General features: G+C 42.3%; 1 protein-coding gene across 1 annotated transcript; it reads right to left on the bottom strand.

Moving 5' to 3' along the window:
* Positions 1 to 4,003: 4,003 nt before the first annotated feature.
* On the bottom strand, positions 4,004 to 18,395 carry LOC139928706 (nesprin-2-like). Its single transcript, XM_078290071.1, has 22 exons — positions 18,308 to 18,395; positions 15,655 to 15,716; positions 13,478 to 13,573; positions 13,202 to 13,279; positions 13,025 to 13,117; positions 12,422 to 12,633; positions 11,417 to 11,616; positions 11,178 to 11,278; positions 9,987 to 10,100; positions 9,755 to 9,892; positions 9,099 to 9,263; positions 8,806 to 8,918; positions 8,035 to 8,203; positions 7,302 to 7,398; positions 6,932 to 7,137; positions 6,496 to 6,660; positions 5,800 to 5,937; positions 5,582 to 5,683; positions 5,286 to 5,462; positions 4,779 to 4,937; positions 4,450 to 4,656; positions 4,004 to 4,060 (listed from the first exon to the last, which is right to left on the bottom strand). Exons 1-22 carry the CDS (start codon positions 18,393 to 18,395, stop codon positions 4,004 to 4,006), a joined length of 2,937 nt encoding a protein of 978 aa, XP_078146197.1.
* Between the last annotated feature and the right edge of the window lie 823 nt (positions 18,396 to 19,218).

Below are 19,218 nucleotides of genomic sequence, written 5' to 3'. Positions count from 1 at the left end.
GATTCGCAGTAGACGGGCTTTCAGTGGTTGATCCTTGGCATGCAGTGCAGGCTCTTGATCTTTCCCTGGGTCCTGTCCAGGTACTGCACAGCCCTTAGCTTGTGGTAGGAGGTCCTCACTATCTGGTGGGCAGTCCTGAACTTGTGGGAATGGGAGGATATTGGCATGTAGCGGGCGGTTTGATGCTTGCAGTGGCCCGGCGTTACCCAAAGGTGAGAGGTCTTGCTGTGGGCAGTCCAGGCTTGGTGTCTGTGGGAGATTGCTGCTTGGCTGCGGGCCAGCCTGTGTGCCAGTTGCTGTCAGCAGGGTGTTACCTCTGAGCTGTTGTCCCCTGCTGAGGTAAGAAACATACAACAACAGGGGGAGGTCCAGGACAATCAGTTAAAATCTCCTTGTCCAACAGACATCTCATTAGAATTAATAGACAGGCTTGAAGGATTACTCAGTGACAATGGTTAATAACTAATCTGTCTGTTTCAATTCAATGCTGCAATTCCCAATTCAATGCAATTCAATATACCTACATGTTCTGAACTGAATGTTGAATTGTAACTGAATTCAAATTAAATTTCCCTGAACTGAAGTTTGTTGTGCTCCTTTTGAAGCCATGAAATAAAGGCTTTTTAATTTTTTGCACAAAGACTACCTTGGAACTAATTTTGCAAATTAAATTTCCTGTTGGGCTTTCATCTGAAATATGAGCTAAATCCAATTAAATTGACAAATTTATATTCTTAAATGAGCCAAAGAACACAGAAATGATAAGAAAAAGGTACAACTGCCTTCAAAGGAAACTGGACCCTGGGTTCCCACACTCACTTGGACATCAAATGCAAGGAATTTTCAATAACTTTCAAGGTCTTGTTTGGTCAAATTCAAGGACTCAAGATTGGCATGTTTTGGGTTAAGACACGACATTGGTCAAAATTAGACACCATAGAGGCCTTATTGTTTACTCAACAACTCAAGAAGTCATGTTGAACCCATTCAATTTAAAACTGCTGCTATATTAACACAAACCTCCATGATGATAAGTGTTGATTCTAGGACAGAGAGACATGTGGGTACTACATTTTAATGAAAAATAAATAAATCAGTCAAGTACTTTAAAGGCCATCCATCCATTTTCAAAAATACTTTTAAAGGCATTATTTTATTTTTCTCACATCCACAAACTTTCAAGGATTTTCAAGGCCCGTGTGAACTCTGACTTCCACTGAGATTCACTCATGACCACAAATCCAAACAGCGCTGTCCAAGACTGTAGGAATGACTCGTGAATTTTGCTTCAGGAGGGATTCTTCTTTTAAGTCCTCAATGAAATGTGGGGAGATACATTTGTGGGATGCGGCATTTTCCTTATTCAATCGTAGAGGTATGTGCAAAACATTACACCCCATGATGCCTCTCCAGCATTATCTCACCTGTCCTGTGGGGGCGCTGTGCCGCCGGGCTCTGATCCTGTTTCCCGCCCTCCACCTGAGTCCTTCGGCTGACCTGTAGCCAGGCTGGAGGATTTGCTTGGTGCCAGGGTTTCACAAAGCTCTCGGAAGGTTTCAACGTGATCTCCGACAGATGCGGTGCCCTCAGTCGAAAGGCATGCCTAGGAGGAATGCGTACTTTGAACTTCCAAGAAACTGAACTCAAACATCTGTCTGTCTCACTATCTGATTGTCCAACTGCCTGCCTTCAAATGATGTATATCAATTTCAAGGTCTTTGGATAATACTGTAGGCTGGTTAACTACCAATGTGATGTAATGACACAAAAGTGCATGCCTGCCCCCCTGTGGTTCAAAACATATTCTACCAGAAAAGTGGACAATGCTGACATGGCATTGGAGCTTCACTTACTCTAATCCCCATTACTAGAAATGTAATTGTTTGTTAACTCTGGTTAACTGTTTGAGAGTTTCCATATGCAGGACAGTCAGACAATTACCCATTCTCAACACAATCATACAGTATGTCAATGCAATGTTATAATATAGAGACATGCAAGTACCTGTTGTTTCTGCACATATTCAGAGTCAGTCTGGTCAGTGGCCTCATGCAGAGTATTAGCATGCAATTCACATTCCACAGTAGAAAATGGCTGCTTTCCTCCTCTGATCTGAGACCGTAAAATGGGTACAAAGGCGGCCATATCTGAGCGCACATCCTGGGTGTCACACAACACAGACAGTCAGACACTTAATTTGGGGAAATGTTAAAGGAAAGTTGGTAGAAAAAAACATCAGGGATGGGAGGATTGTCATGATTCGAAAGGCCTAAAGCTGGAGGGAGCCCGTAAAATACTGGATTAAAAGGTTTTTATGGTCATATGAGTGCAATGTTACAGGGGAGACAACACAAAAAGGAAAGGAACTGGATATTATTCCAACCAACATTTAAACAATCTCCAATCTGACAAAATCAGTTATTATGTCTGTATGTTTTGATTCTGAGGCAGCAAAAGACTGCTGATCACCTCACTGCAACAGGATTTCAAAGGTTGGATGGGAAACATGTCTAAACCAATCATATTTGACCACTGCTCTACCCAAATCCAATCAATCAAGTACAAACTAAGTGCATAGCTCCTCAGATAACTATTAGTTAATGTCAACCTTATTAATCATGGCCTTAGACATATTCAGCTGGCTGTAGAACTGAAGCAGGGTATATGGGAAATCTACAGATATATAAGGTAGAGAAGATATGGATCTATATTGAATATAAAGTGGAATAAGGAATATTTTCTATTATTTATCTTCATTTGATTGAACTGTCTATTCTATTCTATATATCTTTTTAAGAGACAGTTTGAAATTAAAATATTCAAACCCTGCTGGATATCATTAAAATCAGAGTTTGTAATAATTCCAGTTCTATCAATACTGAGGATGGTTCAAAATTCCTTTTTTCCAGTGCAAATAAAATTAAAAGACAGAGACTGACAACCGTACTGTGTGCCGAAGTGTTGGCTGTTTTTTTTGCATCAGCTTTAGGCACACAAACACTGCCATTTATCGTACTGTTGCAAGATTCAATTTCATTTTCCAACCAAAACATTGGACAAAAAAAAGACAACCAATTAACAATGTAAGACAGATAGTTTTGGTGCCATCTTGTAGCTAACTAGCTACACAGATTGAAATTGAGATATCCAAATAGAGGAGGTAGATAATTCTTCTGACATTCTTGGCATAGAAAAGCTGCACACTAGCCATGTAATTTACATAGCTGGTACTGAAGGGGTGCCAGATTGGGTTTTGCTAACTACCCATACCTCCCACTGCTGTCATACCTCCCACTGCTTTCTGACTGAGTCAGACAGCAGCATCAGGTCCTGCAGCTGGGCCCCGGAGCAGAAGGCCCCAAAACCCTCCGCTGCCCCCAGGAACTCCTCGAGGACGGCCGGTCGCAGAATCCTTAAAGCCCTCTGGAAGCAAATGTCATGCACAGAAAGACACAGCTGGGCAAACATGCATGGACATGACAAACAGCTATGCAAAACAAAACATCACAGACCTGTTAGGAATATGTCCTGATTCAGAACTCAAAGTTTCAGATATGATTTACAGTTTTCAAGGTCTGGATGTTGCGTCATGAAAAGCCCAAGTCCTGAGAAAGACCAAGCTCTTGTTTCAAGCATGTAATAAGCAACAAGGAGCTGGAAGGCTTGCCTTGCAGTCAGGCAGAGACCAGTTTGAAATGTCACACACTTATCAGAGACACAAGTTCATATAAAAAATAATTCAGTATTCATGCACAATTAACAATTTTCTATGGACTTGAAACTTCAGGGAGACTAATTCCCTTCACCAAAAAAAAGAGCGCAGTGATGTGCATCTTATTTTCCATGCTGCTATGATTGAGATTGTACCTGTTTTCTCTTGGCTTGCCATTCAGATATCTCTTTGCCGCTGAACAGCGTGATGGCTTGCTGGATGTGTTCCTGCAGGCGAAACCTGGCCTTGCCTAGCCTGCTCCTGGCCATGGACTGGGCTTTTGAATGAACTTCACTTCTGACCATAACCGGTGGCTGTGGAGATGCTGTGTTCGGTCGCCCCGTTTTTCTGAATTTAGGCACGTGAGTTTGTGTGGGAGATGAGCTTTCCATTTCCTCTCTGACTGTGCTTGTCCCAGTTTTAGATGGAATTGGACAGTGAGCTTTAGCTAGCTGCTGAGATGTTGGTCCAGCAGGAACGTGGGTCAGAGTAGGTAGAGGCTGATCTTTTTGACTCGGAGTTGGAACCTGAGCATGAGATTTGGCAAATGACTGAGGTTGAGTTGTGAGCTCTGATTCAGCTTCTTTTGGAGGTTGAGCCAGAAAAGACTGAACTTGACGTGTTGTTCGTTCAATCAAAGGCTGAGGCTGTATTTGGGTTTCGGCATGGGGCACAACCATGGTCATTTCTTCCTTTATGTTCATGTCCTGAGAATGGCTGTCGTTGTTTGGCAATACCTGAAGCCAAACGCCAGGGGTCTGAGATGGAGTCCAAGTTGGGTTATGGGTTTGGAGCTCAACTTTCTCAATCTGGTCTAGATGCTTGGCTGCGGCCACAACAAGTAACCCTGACTTAGGCTCTGTCTGCGTCTGACGGATTGTCTTGAAGGGTGGCTGATTGTCAGGAGTTTCACCAACATGTCGCCTAAACATTTCAACAATTTCCTGGGAAAGCAAACACACACAAAGAGGCATGGTGCCTTTAGCTGAAGGATGAAAAATAGAATCTGAATAACTTGCATGATGCAAAAGTTATCAACAAGTTATAATACATTATTTTAACTCACCTGACACTGGGAGACTGCCTGTGAGACCCTGTCCTGCATTGTAGAGGTACTGAGGCACTGCAGGGGAGAAGTTTTCTGTGCTTGCGCCACAAGGCCCTGCAGATCCTGTCCCTCAGTTACAACCTGGCCCTCCAGCTGCAAGCCTCGAGAGATCAGCACCTAGAGAGGAGTATGGCCTTTACTGTGTGTTGTGAAGCACCTAAACCAAGCACTTTCACAATGAAGCTAAACATTGTGCCACCTATAGAAACTCAAACTTCCTCAATAGGAAATCCGAGGAAAAAGACGTCACACAGTTTGAGCCACAAGTGATCTCTGGGAAGTGCAGTGCAAAAACACCACAGCAATGAGTGCTTAGCACCAAAATAAATACTCATCAAAACAAAAAAAATGAGAATCTCACAGATTACCACTTTAAATCTGTTTTTCTCTGTTTGTATTTAACACAGCAAACAATAAATGGTAACTTAGAAGCTGTTTCAGGACTCAAAGATTTGTTTTGCTGACTTTAGCTCTTGGCTCCAGTCCAGAGCGTCCTCTTTGCTCTCTCTCCTTTAAGTGCTGGTAACACTCCAGGGCCTCGGTGGTCCAGTGGTTCAGTTCAGCCAGGCGGCCTTCTAGTCTGGATGCAGCCCGCTGCAGCTCCCCGCATGTCCCCTCTGCTTTAACAAGCGTCTGCCATACCTATCCAGGAACATACAGTATGCAAGGAATTAGGACTCAGCCCTATCCTGTGTTTGTCATACAACACCATAAAGAAGTGGGACACAGTGAGATATTTGGATTGCGAGAGGCTGCCTCACCTCTCGGAGAGTTTGCTGGAGATTCTCAATGTGACTTGCTTGAAAGTCTGGAGATGGACTGAGAGAAGATAGGTCCACCTCCACCATCCTTTTACTCAACAGCTGAAAAAAATGGAAGGAGCACAAAAGAGAAAGAAGCTCAGGTGTGGAAAATGTTGTCTATTTTTTGTCTGAGTTTCTATCTATCCATCCAAGCATCAATCCATGACTTAGCCAACCTGTAGTTTCTGTCTGTTAGCCTTGAGTGGGACAGAGGCCACCTCTAGTGGCTGTCTCAGTAGCCAGCTTGCCTCATGGGCCAATGTCTGCACCATCTGAGGACTTGGAGGACCAACGCTGGGCTCGGGTGATGCCTCCTAAGAAAGAAATGCTTCATGACCATCAAGCTTCTCTAACCTTTATGTAGGTGCACTTAACCTGTATGGGAACAAATGCTGTACGATCTATGTGTTACAAACTTTCAAAAGGTCAGATAATTATTATATCAAAAACTGCAACACTGTTTAAATTCTGTCAACCAGGGATGGAGTAAACCCACCTAAATTCAGTTTAGCTACCTTTTCAGGCTGACTTATTTTTAGTACACATCAAAGTAAGTAGTATCAAACTGATGAAAATGATATGAAGATATGGTCTTTTAAGGGGAAAAAACCCCACAAAAATCATATATATCATAAATATAAATGTATATTGTTTTTTGTTTGCCTTGTGGTGATCAGTGGCTGGAGGTTTACCCACCTTTTTATTTACCACTGCATCACTGTATACAACTACCAATAATTTCATCATCAAAACTGCAATTTTCTTGTCACTATCTAACTTGTTAAGGCTAGAGCCCAACATAACTGATACAGTTAGTATCAACTTTCTGACCCTCCCTTGATGTTATGTTTGTATGGAACATCCATACTTACGAACATTGTCCTCTTCATGCATTCAGCCCACTGCATGTTGACCTTGCTGAGTTGCTTGGCCAGAGCGAGGCTGGTGGACGTTTCTGTCGCTTCAATGAGCAAGTTCCCCACCTCATTTAACTGAGCCTGACAGGAACTCCACTCACTCATAACCTGGGGCCTTTCCTACAGGGTTTTGAAAACAACCAAAACCTCAGCCCCATTTTGTGATTTAGACTGGTGTAAGATGGGTATATTTCTACATACAAATCTTGCCTAGTGCAGTTTAAAAATATGATTCCAAAAACTGTACTTCACAGTGATACAATCACAACATAATCTATTAGTGACAATGTAGTAACTCATTAACAATAATTTAATGATGGTAAAATTTCCTTTGATTGCTGATGTGAGGTACACATGCACAGTCAGGACAAATAGGCTGATGTTTAGCTACCTGCGTCGCCACAGCAGGGGGTTGGGCTTGTGGCTGTGCCTTCTCTGTCAGCCATGCCTGTAGAGAAGGAAGGCGCTTGTCGTAAGCCTCCCAAGCAGACAACACTCTCTCCATCGTCCCTCTCACAGCCGTCACAGCCTCTGTAACCAAGGCTGCTTCGCTCTCCGCTTCCTTCACCTGTCGACCAACAAGCTGGGCGTCTTCACCTGAGGAGTGCAGAGGGTGTGGGGTTAAAGGCTGCCCTGTCTTTTAACAATATGACATCTTGAACGAATTCAAGATGCCCCCAGATCCTCTACCTCCCACACACATGCACACAGACACAGACACAGACACAGACACAGACAGAGACAGACACGTCAGCTCATACCTAGTGCTGCCTTGCTGGTGTAAGTGTTAGCCTTCTCCTTCAGTTTTTGGAGTGCGTCCATCAGAATCAAAACCAGGCCGTGGCGCTCCACTGTTTCCTAAACAAACAAATCCATGGCAAAAAGCATCAAGTTTGTTTTGGAGGGTTGAATGAAGTAAAACATTTTCACAACAGCAACTTAAGCCTATAGAATAGTATAGTAGCTTTATAAACTATAACAACATTTTCCCCTGGGTCCATGGCAAGTTTGTTTAGTAATATGAGATTCTGAGCTCAAACATCTGAATTTTTCAACCTGATAACCCTGTGATCCTCTATGGTTTGGGATTATGGGATTGTTCAGACAAATTGGCAGACTTATTGATAGTGGGCTATAGACTAGTGGTGTACGTCTGGTTGGCATATTTCAAAAAGCCCATTCATATTTTCCAAAGGGATTTTGGACTACACACTAAATGGCAAGATGTTAATCTATGGCATACAAGATGACGCAAAATGGCGACTTCCGTTTAAGGTTTCTATATCCAGTTTGGAGGCAGGGTTGTAAAATATCACTGAAATACAGACAAAGTAGATGATTTGAGGACAGAATGACTCAACTCACTGCTTCATTGAAACTACTAGCTGCAGTTTACTTTTTCGTGACATTCTGCTGTTCGCTTATTGACAGTACTGTATGATAGGAACCGGTGTAACAGTGAGTTAAATCCTACTCTTCCACATACACACTTACATGCCAGTCCTGCAGAAGCAGTAGCAGTGCCTCCTGGGATCTGTAGGGAGCTTTCCAGGAATGCAGCTTTACATCGATGCGGCTCAGGAGGTCCAGTACGGTGTGTCGGTATTCCTGGTATTCCAACTTGATCCCTTGATACTTGGCTGTGACTCGGACATTAGTTAAACTGTTTTCAAATGAAGAAGAAAATAATCAATTATCAAATAAATTAATTAGCACAACGGACCATTTATAATGACAGGTGAAACAGGTAGAGTGCTGTGCTGTGCACTAGCTAATACACTGAAGTCTGATTAGTCTGGCATGGCAAGAACTGAACTTTTCTGTCAAAAAAGACAGCTTCCGGAAAAAGCATATTTTAAAAAGGTGTAAAAAGTAGGATTTATATCACATAAATGTACATTTTTACATGCACAATTTACCTCTTAACTAGATGTTTCTGTTGAATGTCTGCTGTAATTAGCTAGCTTACTTCTACTGTGAGAATGTATATATTTCTGCCCATTAAAGGCTACCGTATGCTTTTCCAGACACCTGTCTATGCTGTTGTAATACATTGGTCACCAATAGAGGTTGATAGAGGGCTTTAATTACTTAATGCCCCTTTAATATATACATGTCAGCTCAGCAAATCAAATCATTCTTCACTTTCTAAACACATAGCATTACAACATAACCTGAATTCTATAAAACATCATACAGATATGTGCATGGGAGCAGTGCTAAAAAAAACATCCAGTAATTACACAAGCAAAATAGCCATCTCACCGTCTTTTAATCTCCTCAAACTTTTCATAGGGCACGATTACAGCACCAGAGTCATCCATGTTGTGGAACGTATGGAGGGTGTTGAGGTGGTGGCTCATCTCCTTAATCAAAGTCTGAAGAAAACCAGGGAAAGGATCATAAGCACATAAACTGGATTGTGGAGGACAGTGTAGTCTGACGTCTCAAGATTATTTTATGCTGCCAACTGAGCACTGATGCTTTTCTGTCCCCCCGCTCTAAAGCCACTGGCTTTGCTATCCATCTCAGGAATGCTGAAAATCTCTGTGACAAACCTTTAGCGCGTCTTGTTGGGCTCTTGCTTCTTTAGCAGCGTCAGTGTGGTCTTCCGCCCTCCCTCCCTCTTCCGTCAGCGCTGCCTCAGCACACTGCAGCCAAGCAACAACCGAGTCCAGAGGAGGGGGAAGGCTCAAGTCCAGTTCTACTTTACACCTCTGCAGCTGGAGAATGACACCCACATAGAAACACACACACTCATAACCTCTGAGCAGTGGAAAAAAGTAATATGGTCTGATGAGTGCTCTTTCAGTCTTTTTCTCATCCTCAGGGGTTTATGTTTGGAGAAAGCCAAAGGAAGCCTTCAACCAGCAATGTCTGTTGCCAACAGTTAAACATGGTGGATCTCTACTGGTATGTCAGCCATCTACTGGGAGTCATTAGGTCTGATGATTGCTCTGCATGGTCCTATAACAGCCAAGGAATATGAGGCCATTTTACAGGACCAGAGGCACCCTGGGGGGCAAACACTGCTCCCACCATTTCTGTATTCTAAGATGACAATGCCCCATAAACACTGTTAAACAAATTCAAGAGCGGTTTCATAAGCAGCATATTCATATATTATTAGGTGTTATTTTGTTGCCTCTGTGTATACTGGTGTGTAAGTGCAGGGGAACACACACAGATGTAAAGCCCCAGGTGAATTCCTCACCTTCGCCTCTAGACGATCCCAGGCTGTTCTCAGAGCACGTTGCTCTTGGCTCGGCTCAGCGCACCGTCTTATGGCCCCGAGGAGGGGAATCACTGGCCCCCTTTGCTCACTGAAGGACCCAGCAAGGCTCTGAAATGTCTGACAAAGCGGAAACACACAGTAATAACGCTTAATCACTACACAACAATATCAAAGTGTCCTCTGCCATTTCAGTCCTTGTGCCTGGCCTTACCTGATATTTTTCTGCATAGCTTGATTTCTCTGTAGCCGTCCACCCATCCGACAGTTCCTGGTAGAATTGTTCTATCCAGCGAGTCACCTCTTGCGCTCGCTGATTGGGCGAGACCTAAAATTTAAACATCATAATAGTAAATAATGACATTTACATGCCTTGAGAGTGTTTACCAGGGTGAGCGAGGGTGTGTGCTGTGAAAGGGTGAGAGAATATTAAGATACGCTAAGTGTGTTAGAGATGCACAATCAGTGGACAGATGTAACTCTCAAATGCATCATGAACAAGGACCAAAAATGTGAAGCATAATTTTTTATTTATCTTTTAGTATTATTTTTAATGGGGCTGTGCAATATGCTGTCCTACAGATATCAGCTTGTTTTTCAAGTAGTGCAGTATAGAGAGACAGAAAAGTGGGGAGAGAGAGATGTATAAAGCCAGGCACACACTACACAACTTGAGGCCAGAGGAGTTGTGGAGGAAACAAGTTCTGCTGATGTTGTTGCAATTCCTAATGTGCCCAATAGTGGGTGTAGATTAATTAAAACCCCTTTAATTCCTATACAGACATTGCCATGCTCCTAATGAACTTTAATCACATGCAATTGCAATGTTTAGCATGAAAGAAAATGTGCAGCACTAGTGCAATATGTGTGACAGAGAGAGAGACCAATAGAAAGTAACAAAAATAAATGGAACCAGGCCTCGTATACTGTGTGTATAGCTACCTGGTGTAAGGGTGAGACAGCAATAGCTGGAGTGAAGTGAGCGGGCAAGTTGACCGGAGAGAGACAGCAGGGCTGGGCCAGAGAAAACAGCTAGACCACAGCCACCAGAAGACAGCATGAAAACGAGTTGGAGGAAGAGGACAGGGGAGATAAGCAGCAGGTGTGGAAAGAGAACTAAAATATCTTATTCAAGGAGAAGTACTCAGCAACAGTACAGCAACATAAGAAGTGGCCCCCTTTTTCTTCAAATAAATTGATGTAATTTTTTATGTTAATTTTCTAATCTTGGTAATTAGTTTATATTCTGGTTTTCATGGTGGTCAAGTGCCAAATAACCCTCATGTTAAAACTAAGTGGAATATTGCTTTAAGGTAGGAATTAACAGATGTTGGAAATGAGCCCCTGTATTATTTAGTAAGTGTGAAGTGACACTGTGTGAGAAAACAGTGGTGTGATTGCTAACCTGCAGATGGTCATCAGGTGCTGGCATGTCATTGGAGTACTGTAGAAACTGGGCCACATAAGTCATAATGGACTTCTCATCTGGGTCTTTAACATCGACATCTGAAGTACAGGGAAATATACTTCAATTTCAATTTCAATCTGATATTTAAAGAGGGCGATAACAAAAGTAATAGCTCAAGTTTTGATAGGTAAATGCAATGTTATTACTGAAACAGTAATTTGTCTCATCGGTCTCACCCTGGGGCTCCAGCAGACGGGGGATGTGGAGCTCCCTCTCGGCCAGGTGGAACGCCTCCTCCAGGTTCTGCTGGTTGCTTCTGGACTGGACCAGGGAGAGATCCACCAGCTCCGGTCTGAGCGAGCACAGGATGGCCAAGAAGGCCACTCCGCTGCTCCAGCTCGACTTGAAGTCCTTCACACTGATACAGCAGCCAGCCCTGGAGAGAGAGAGAGAGAGAGAAAGAGAGAGCCAGAGAGAGAGAGAGAGAGAGAGAGAGACACAGACAGAGAAAGAAAGAAAAAGAAAGAAACAAAGGAAGAAAATAATATGAAGACACCAAAGATTTGGGAGCAATACTTGGCAACAGAAATGTCTGTGGCACAAAGAAAGCAGAAAGCTTCGTGCTCTTTGGAATGCGTACTACAAGAATGTAACCAAAGAGGGTCTGAAGCACTCTGTTGTGATAGCAAAACTTCATTCATTCATTGTCTTTACATGCTTAATCCAATTCAGGGTCACAAGGGGCTGGAGCCTATCCCAGCATGCATTGGCTGGAAGGCAGGTAAACACTCTGGACAGGTCGCCAGTCCATCACAGGGCTAACACAGATAGACAACCAATCTCTCACATCCACACCTATGGGCAATTTAGAGTCTTCAATCCACCTGAGTTGTGTGTCTTTCTACGGAAAAAGGTGCACGCATCCCACGCCAACATGGGGAGAACATGCAAATCGAACACAGGACCTTCTTGCTGTGAGGTGACAGTGCTAACCACTCAGCCACCATGCTGCCCATAGCAAAACCTCAAAGCCTTTAATTGTCCATGTGACACATACACTGTCATAGGCTCATTGCAGCTGAAATGCACTGATCAGTTTTAACTTTTCAGACTGCCAATATAAAGCAAAGACATTTAACTTTTGCCATAAGTGTCTTGGACCATCTTTGTTTTTTTTTTAAAACAAAACGAGTATGTTATGCTTTTCTTTTAACCATTAATATTTATGCTAATAAACCCACCTTTGGCATTGGTCCCTGGCCCACATGAGCAGGGCCTTCTTGGCGGATAGTCGGAAGCGGCTGTGGAGGGGCGACGTCCGACCTGGAGGGACGGGACTGGCTGGGGCTGGACCTCCTATGGCAGGGCTACTGGACCAGGAGTCCAAGCTGGCCAGTGAGTCAAGGGAGGAATGGCGAGAGCTGAAGGACAGAGCGTTGGCCAGCTCTTCAATCTAAAATATATAGACATAGATAGTGATAGGTCTATACAATTCCTCATTCCCATCACTCATGCATCGTCACAGTGGAGACTGACGATACTTTTTTACTTTTAAAATTTGACCATATCCATGACAGAAAATTCCCAAACATTTCCAAGTATTCAGTGTTTCCCCCAGACTTTTGTTCTTGTCAGGGTGGGAAAGACTCTGAAACAGCATTTAGACCATCATGGGACACTAAAAGTCTCTATTATAATAATAAGAATTCATATTTGTGTGGTATTTGACCAAATGTCTCATTAGAATCAAGTAGTAGTAGTAGTAGTAATAGTAGTAGTAGTAGTAGTAGTAGTAGTAGTAATAGTAAAATGCTGAAAATAGATCATGTTTTGGCTGTACTTACATGACAGTGGAGAATGATGGTCCATATGAGACCAAGGATGATGGAGGGCCGTCCATCAGTGATATCTGGGATGTTTATGTTCACCAGTTTGACCTGCACCAACCAACAACAGCAAAAGTCAACAAAACACACCACAGATTCAGATGCTATCCATCTTTTGGAGTGTGGAAGTCTTACCGATTTTTTCTTGAGAAATTTCAGCGCCGTCTCAATGTTGGCCCTCTGCTGGAAAACCCCACGGCCCTTTTCCCTTTTCTGTAGACATAATGTGGCATATCAGCTGTGTCGTGATAATGATAGAGTTTAGGAATCCTTCTGAAGACATATTAGCAAAGTTAGCATTGTAGCATCTTTGTGTTTTGGATTGTTTGTATTTGTCTTTTGAGATCCCTGCATTAACTACTGGGAATCTATTCAACTCAATGAACTCAGACGCACGGTGCGGTAACTCACCATACGCTGGCCACTCATCACCTCCAATAGGTCAAGCAGCCGCGCCCCATCCCTAAGGTCAGAAAACAGGTCTGACACCGAGGACGGAGGGCATCTCTGTAACAACACACAACATAATCAGTCCAGCTCCACTGAGTGTACAAAATATTAGAAACACCTGATCTTTCCATCAAATAAGCTGTCAGGTGTCAAACCAGGTGAAAACTATGAATGTTTATTGATTTCACCTATTAAATCCATTTCAGTCATGAAGGGGAGATGTAGGTGAAGGGGAAGAAGCAGGTTGAAGAAGGATTTGTAAGCCTTCAGAGAATTGAGCAAAAAGAGGTTTGACTCAGTATCAGGAAGGCAGTTCCTGATATTGAACGTATATTGCACAGACTAGTGTTTGTGAGTGGAATAATCAAAATAAAAGTTATTGTATCTCTTCATTTTTGGATCTCGGCAGATGAAGGCCATGTGTAGGTGTTCTCATTCATTCGCATATAAAAATTAGAGCAGGAAAAAGTAGAGCTTATAAATACATCTGAGCTTTAATGGACAATTGTAAAAATGTGCTGCACCTTCAAAAATACAACCCATAACCCAAAAGGGCAAAAAACGTACTGCCATATAACTCTAATTAGCGTATTAATTCAAAAGCAGCTAAGTGTCTGGGTGGAGGCTTTAGGTGCAGGTCAAGTCACAACACTGCACTTTGTCTTCCAGATATAAAGGGAACATTTCCTGTAGGGGATTGTCAGTGGGCTTAAATGGCTGTAACAGATGGCAGGTTATTACATGTGTTATGAACCAGTGAGAGTTTGAACTTGGAGTGTATCCAGCTAGATGCGGGGTCGTGACTGGGCTCGGGTTACGTGCTGTTCTGCTCAACCGGGGCACTATTTATACTCTGGGCCCATGTCACCAGCAGCTCAAGGTCTCGTTCCTAATGAGAGCCAGGGTGAGTCGCTTCTTTCCTTCATCGCACCTCACTGTCTGACCAATGAGTCAGCATGTCACGCTCTATAATGAGTCCAGCTTGGCTCCTATCATTTACAGCCCTATCATAGCATGATGTCATGTCATTTTGTAGCGCTTTCTGGGTAGACTTCACAATTAATTTGTTCTCATAAACAATATTGATGGTATATCACTCACTCTTGTCCAAACATTTCAGAATGACTATATGAAAAGCAGTGCAGCATTAAGCAAGTGTAGTGTAATGTGGTTATTAGTAGGTCTGAGTAGGTTTTGCTCCAGGGATCTTCTGGATTACAGGTAGGTAGGAACAATACAAAATCTTGTCTTACTTCTCAGTAACATTATATGTTACCAAAACTAATATGAACTCTAATACGTGGAGTATATCATATATCAGGAAAAAGAGGATGGATTCCTCACCATCCATTTAGCCAATTTGAGGCATTCCTATGTTTGTTTTTGGAAAAATGCCTGGGAAGCCTGGTATCACATTGGGATGATTGTAGGTTTTCCAGGTTAGTTGTTGAATTGAATTTATACTGTACAGTCTGTTTCTTCTTTTTTCTATTAAGTAGCGCTGTCATGAGTAAAGCCTTCTGGGCATGTTTTCTCCTTACTGTACTTCTGCCTCGCCCACCATGTTGATGTTCCCAAACAACGGACAGAAATCTATCCAGCAAAACTTCTGTCCATTTTCTGTCTGTTCTTGCATCCACAACCAAATCAATGTGAGATTTGAGGCTCTGTGCAGTGGTAGGAGCATGGATGCGGTGAACACCAGCACACTACATGTTTGCAGCCTTACAAGTTTGTGTCCAGCTCTCTTTTTTTGTCATGCCAATCCCTTCCTTCTCAATTTCTCCTGCCCCTTTCCACTATCATCTTCCAAAAACATAACATATTTGAAAATGAAATGCAAACTTTTGTATAGAAGGTCCTCTTTCATGTTTGGATTAAACACCAGGCCAATGAGCCAGGTAAATGGTTCTTCCCACAGTAGAAATAATGCTTTGACAAACATAAAAACGGTAAATTTTTTTGTTCAAAGAATTTCAATTGGTCTATTAACTGTTTTACCATTACAAATATACAGATATACAGTATATATCAAAGACATTTTGGGGTGTCCACAGATTTTTCTTTCCTTCCCCAAATGCATGAAAGATGTTTATCCTATTAAAGTGCCATGCACAAAAATGATTTTCCCAGTGTACCTTAGCGAGTTGAGCATTTATCCAGTTGGTGAATGTTCTTTTCTGAATCTGTTCTTGTTCCACTGTGAAAGAAGCAGAGGAAGAAAAAAACACATTGCTTTAAACTGAATGACATCAAGTTTTAACCAGTACACAGTACATACAGGATGTATTTACAGATTTGGGGGTTTGCAATCTCTTGGCATATATACGGTATTGAGGGATCATATGAGATATTTAAAGGGGTAATGTACACCAAAAACCATAATTTAATGTTTATTCAGTTGAGAAGAAACAAATATCGCCAAGCAGATTGATTTATATAAGCTGCACAAATCAGATGTATCCATCCCCTGTGAAACATTGCCACACAGGATTTTACGTTTGCCCCAACATAAAACTCCATGACTTTTCCATGATTTCCAAGTTGAGGAGCTTCCATGACCTAAAAAACCTTTCTTTATGGTTTGTTGATGCTGAGTGAACAGTCTGCTTTCCACTCCAGTTGGGCTGAAAGCTATCTGATGCAATAAATATGTGAAACAAGTACTGTATATTCCTGCGAAGTGACCCATTTGTAGAATTCCCTGATATTCCCTGCATTTCCCCAGAGAATTTACCAATTTCCCTGACTTTCCCTGCCTGCAATACACTTCTGAATTCCATAATATTCCAGAAACTTCCTAACCATGGGAACCCCGAGCACATGAGCTCCAGCCAGGTCGTAGGTTACTCACCAATGCCAGACGACCTAAGGACTTTTTGACCCTCCATGCTTATATCCAATAGTCAACAAGCCAGTGTATAGTGAGTAGAGAAATGAGTTTCCTCATACGACATGGAATTGCCTTCTGTCCCACTGGTTACTGATACTGAAGACCCCAGAGTGGAAGGCTTCCTCTCTAAGCTAATAAAGGATCTGGCCAAAGTGGTAGGGCTACAAGACGGGATGGGTTCCAAGACAGTGACAGACATAGACACTGAGGCACACGCACACACACACAAGCAGACATATGCACAACCATGACACACAGAAACACATACAAACATGCACACACAGTCTGAAGGGTTTTAGGGCATACATGGTTCTCTCAGAGAGGCACTAGACAGATTCTAAGCTTCTGTTGCCAAAACAACATTAATCTTTTAGTATATTTAACTTAAAAAACAGCTTAGGGCTTTCCCTGTTAATATGAAACTTACAGATCACTTAAAGGAATATACCAAGTTTTTGGTTGATTGTCCTCTTTAGCTTTAGGTATAAGTTCTCATTTTAGGATAAACTATAAACTTCCACATCTCGCATGAGCTTTGTTGCCGCCTACAAAACATAACTATGATTGCACAGGCGGTGCCGAGACTTGTTTCACTTACTTTCAGTCTCTGTCTGTAGATAAAGGACCTTGAAGGTTTGTATGAGGCAAATAGGAAAGCACACTGTCAGACTTGCAGATTTGTTGACTCAGACTGGTTGATATTAGATTTGTCCATGAACCAATGACTCAGCGACTGTGCTTGTTTAAGAGCCTGTCAAGGCAGAAACTCCTGAGCAACTCCAGCTCCACCCAGTTCAACCAGTCCAAACAACAATAGGAGGCTTCACCCACATGATGACAACAATCACATATAATAACACATAATAACTTCCTGCTCTAAAATCACTGTAAGGTAGTCTCCCTCAAACAGGATTTCTCAGGTGAAATAACAATCATGTATCTTTTACAGAGGTTTACAACAAACATAATGATAAAACGATGGTATAGTGTGAAAGTATGATTGTAAAATATTCAGAGAATTGACTTAACTTTTTTTAAGTTCAGTGATTATGCCTCCCATCTAACATGTGAATGTGTCACTTTTATCCCACTAATATGTTTAATGTTTATTCATAATAAGCAGTTGGCATTGTTTATTTTGGCGTACTGTCAAAGCCGCTCACGGCAAACATCCCCTCTAGCCTACAGCAAAGTCCTTATTTGTCAAAAAAGTTATAAGGACATCCATCTTCCTCAGTGGTGATGGGCACTGGTGGAAGCGCAGATTTATTTAAAAGCAAGCTAGCATACAGCATTACTGCTGCACAAAAAGTCATTGCATACATTTTCATTTTTGCTCCACCATAATTATAGCACAATACATTGGGAGAATACTGCCAGTGGTGCAGTCAATGAATAAAGTGTCTTTTTCAATAGCCATAGCCATCATCACAGATTTACTGCCTGTAGCAACTACACCAATTTGTTTAGTGGTCAAACTTGACTTAGGATAACCTCATATATGTGATCAAAAGTTTTAATTTATGCTTAGTGGAGGCACACTATCTATCTGTCTAGATCTCAAAATAAGGCTGTAGCAGAGCAGAGTGTCCTGTCCCCTTCACCTGCTCCACCCGCCACTAACAAGACATTTAGGTCCGAGGAGTGCGCAGTTTACTGAAGTCACGTTACATGATTTCTGGGTAATGAGATCATTCAAACTTTTCAAACAGTTAGCTCTCGCTGCCACTTGGGGCCGCCAAAGTGTGAAAAAATATTTTTCAGCCAAATCACATTATACTAAGTCAATAAACCATAATCAACCCTTAGAGGCTGATCGTGCAGTTCATACTTTGCCTTATTACAGCACATCACAGGCCACAACATCTATAAAAAGTAGCCTATAGGAGTAGACTGACCTTGGAGCAGCATGTGCACATTGTCGATGTCCAATGGAATGCCTCCATCGTCCAGAGGGGAGTCTTCCTCTGCTCTACCTGAAGCCATAGTCTCTGACCAGGGGACCAAATCAACCTTGGAAGAGTCCAGGAGGCTAGTTATCCACTCAAGAGAAATCCAAAACGCCAAAATGGAAAAACTACTTACTAAGGTTTTATTATGCAATGTCAATCTTTTCTCCAAAACATTTTAGTTCACTGGCACCCGCGGAAGTCGTCTTTTGTGGATCCACTGCCGGCTCCATCGACAGTGTTTTCACTTGATTAGTCATGTTGAGAACGCACCCATCCACACCCTCACATTGGCACACAGACACACACACAAACACACACATGCAAGCACACACATGCAAACGCTCAAACAAAGAGCTGAAGGAGTAGGAGTACCCATGCTGCATGGAAATAGACAGAGACACACTGACATGCAACTACATTATCTAGATATACAAAAATAGATGGCCTGGTCATAAATCTCCAACGTACCTGGCACCAATGCTTTAGTCACTGAAGACAGTAGCGCTGAGCCACTTAGGTAGCGTACAGTATCATGGAGAACATAGTGGAGTGTTAAGTGTGTAAATCTCCTCAGCTGTGTCCTTTCATATTGGCAGACCTCTATTTTGATTCATTTAGTCCCTTCAAATAGGACTTACCCTTTAGGTGGTCATAAATGAAACAAGGTGCCTCTTGTCTATTGGAGCGTGAGGGGAAAGAAAGAGAGAAAAGTCCCACCCACACTCACTGCAGGCCCAAATCACTCCTGCAGGCTGCGACACAAACTTAGTACCCTTTGGCTACAACTTTGGCTTAATCATACCTTGAGAAATCCAAGAGTCAAGTCAATCTATTTCAGTCTACTGTGTGTTTGTTCA

Source organism: Centroberyx gerrardi, chromosome 18, assembly GCF_048128805.1.
Source record: "Centroberyx gerrardi isolate f3 chromosome 18, fCenGer3.hap1.cur.20231027, whole genome shotgun sequence".
Lineage (NCBI taxonomy): Eukaryota > Metazoa > Chordata > Actinopteri > Beryciformes > Berycidae > Centroberyx > Centroberyx gerrardi.
This window is presented reverse-complemented; position numbering and strand designations above follow the sequence as displayed.

Bases quoted from the DNA above. Each gene is read 5' to 3' on its own strand.
- LOC139928706 (XM_078290071.1), bottom strand. From the start codon at position 18,395: ATGGCTTCAGGTAGAGCAGAGGAAGACTCCCCTCTGGACGATGGAGGC. The intron at 5,463-5,581 runs GTGAGGCAGCCT...GTTCCTGGATAG, and splicing joins TCCAGCAAACTCTCCGAGAG to GTATGGCAGACGCTTGTTAA. The intron at 4,938-5,285 runs GTCAGCAAAACA...ACTCCTCTCTAG, and splicing joins GACTGGAGCCAAGAGCTAAA to GTGCTGATCTCTCGAGGCTT.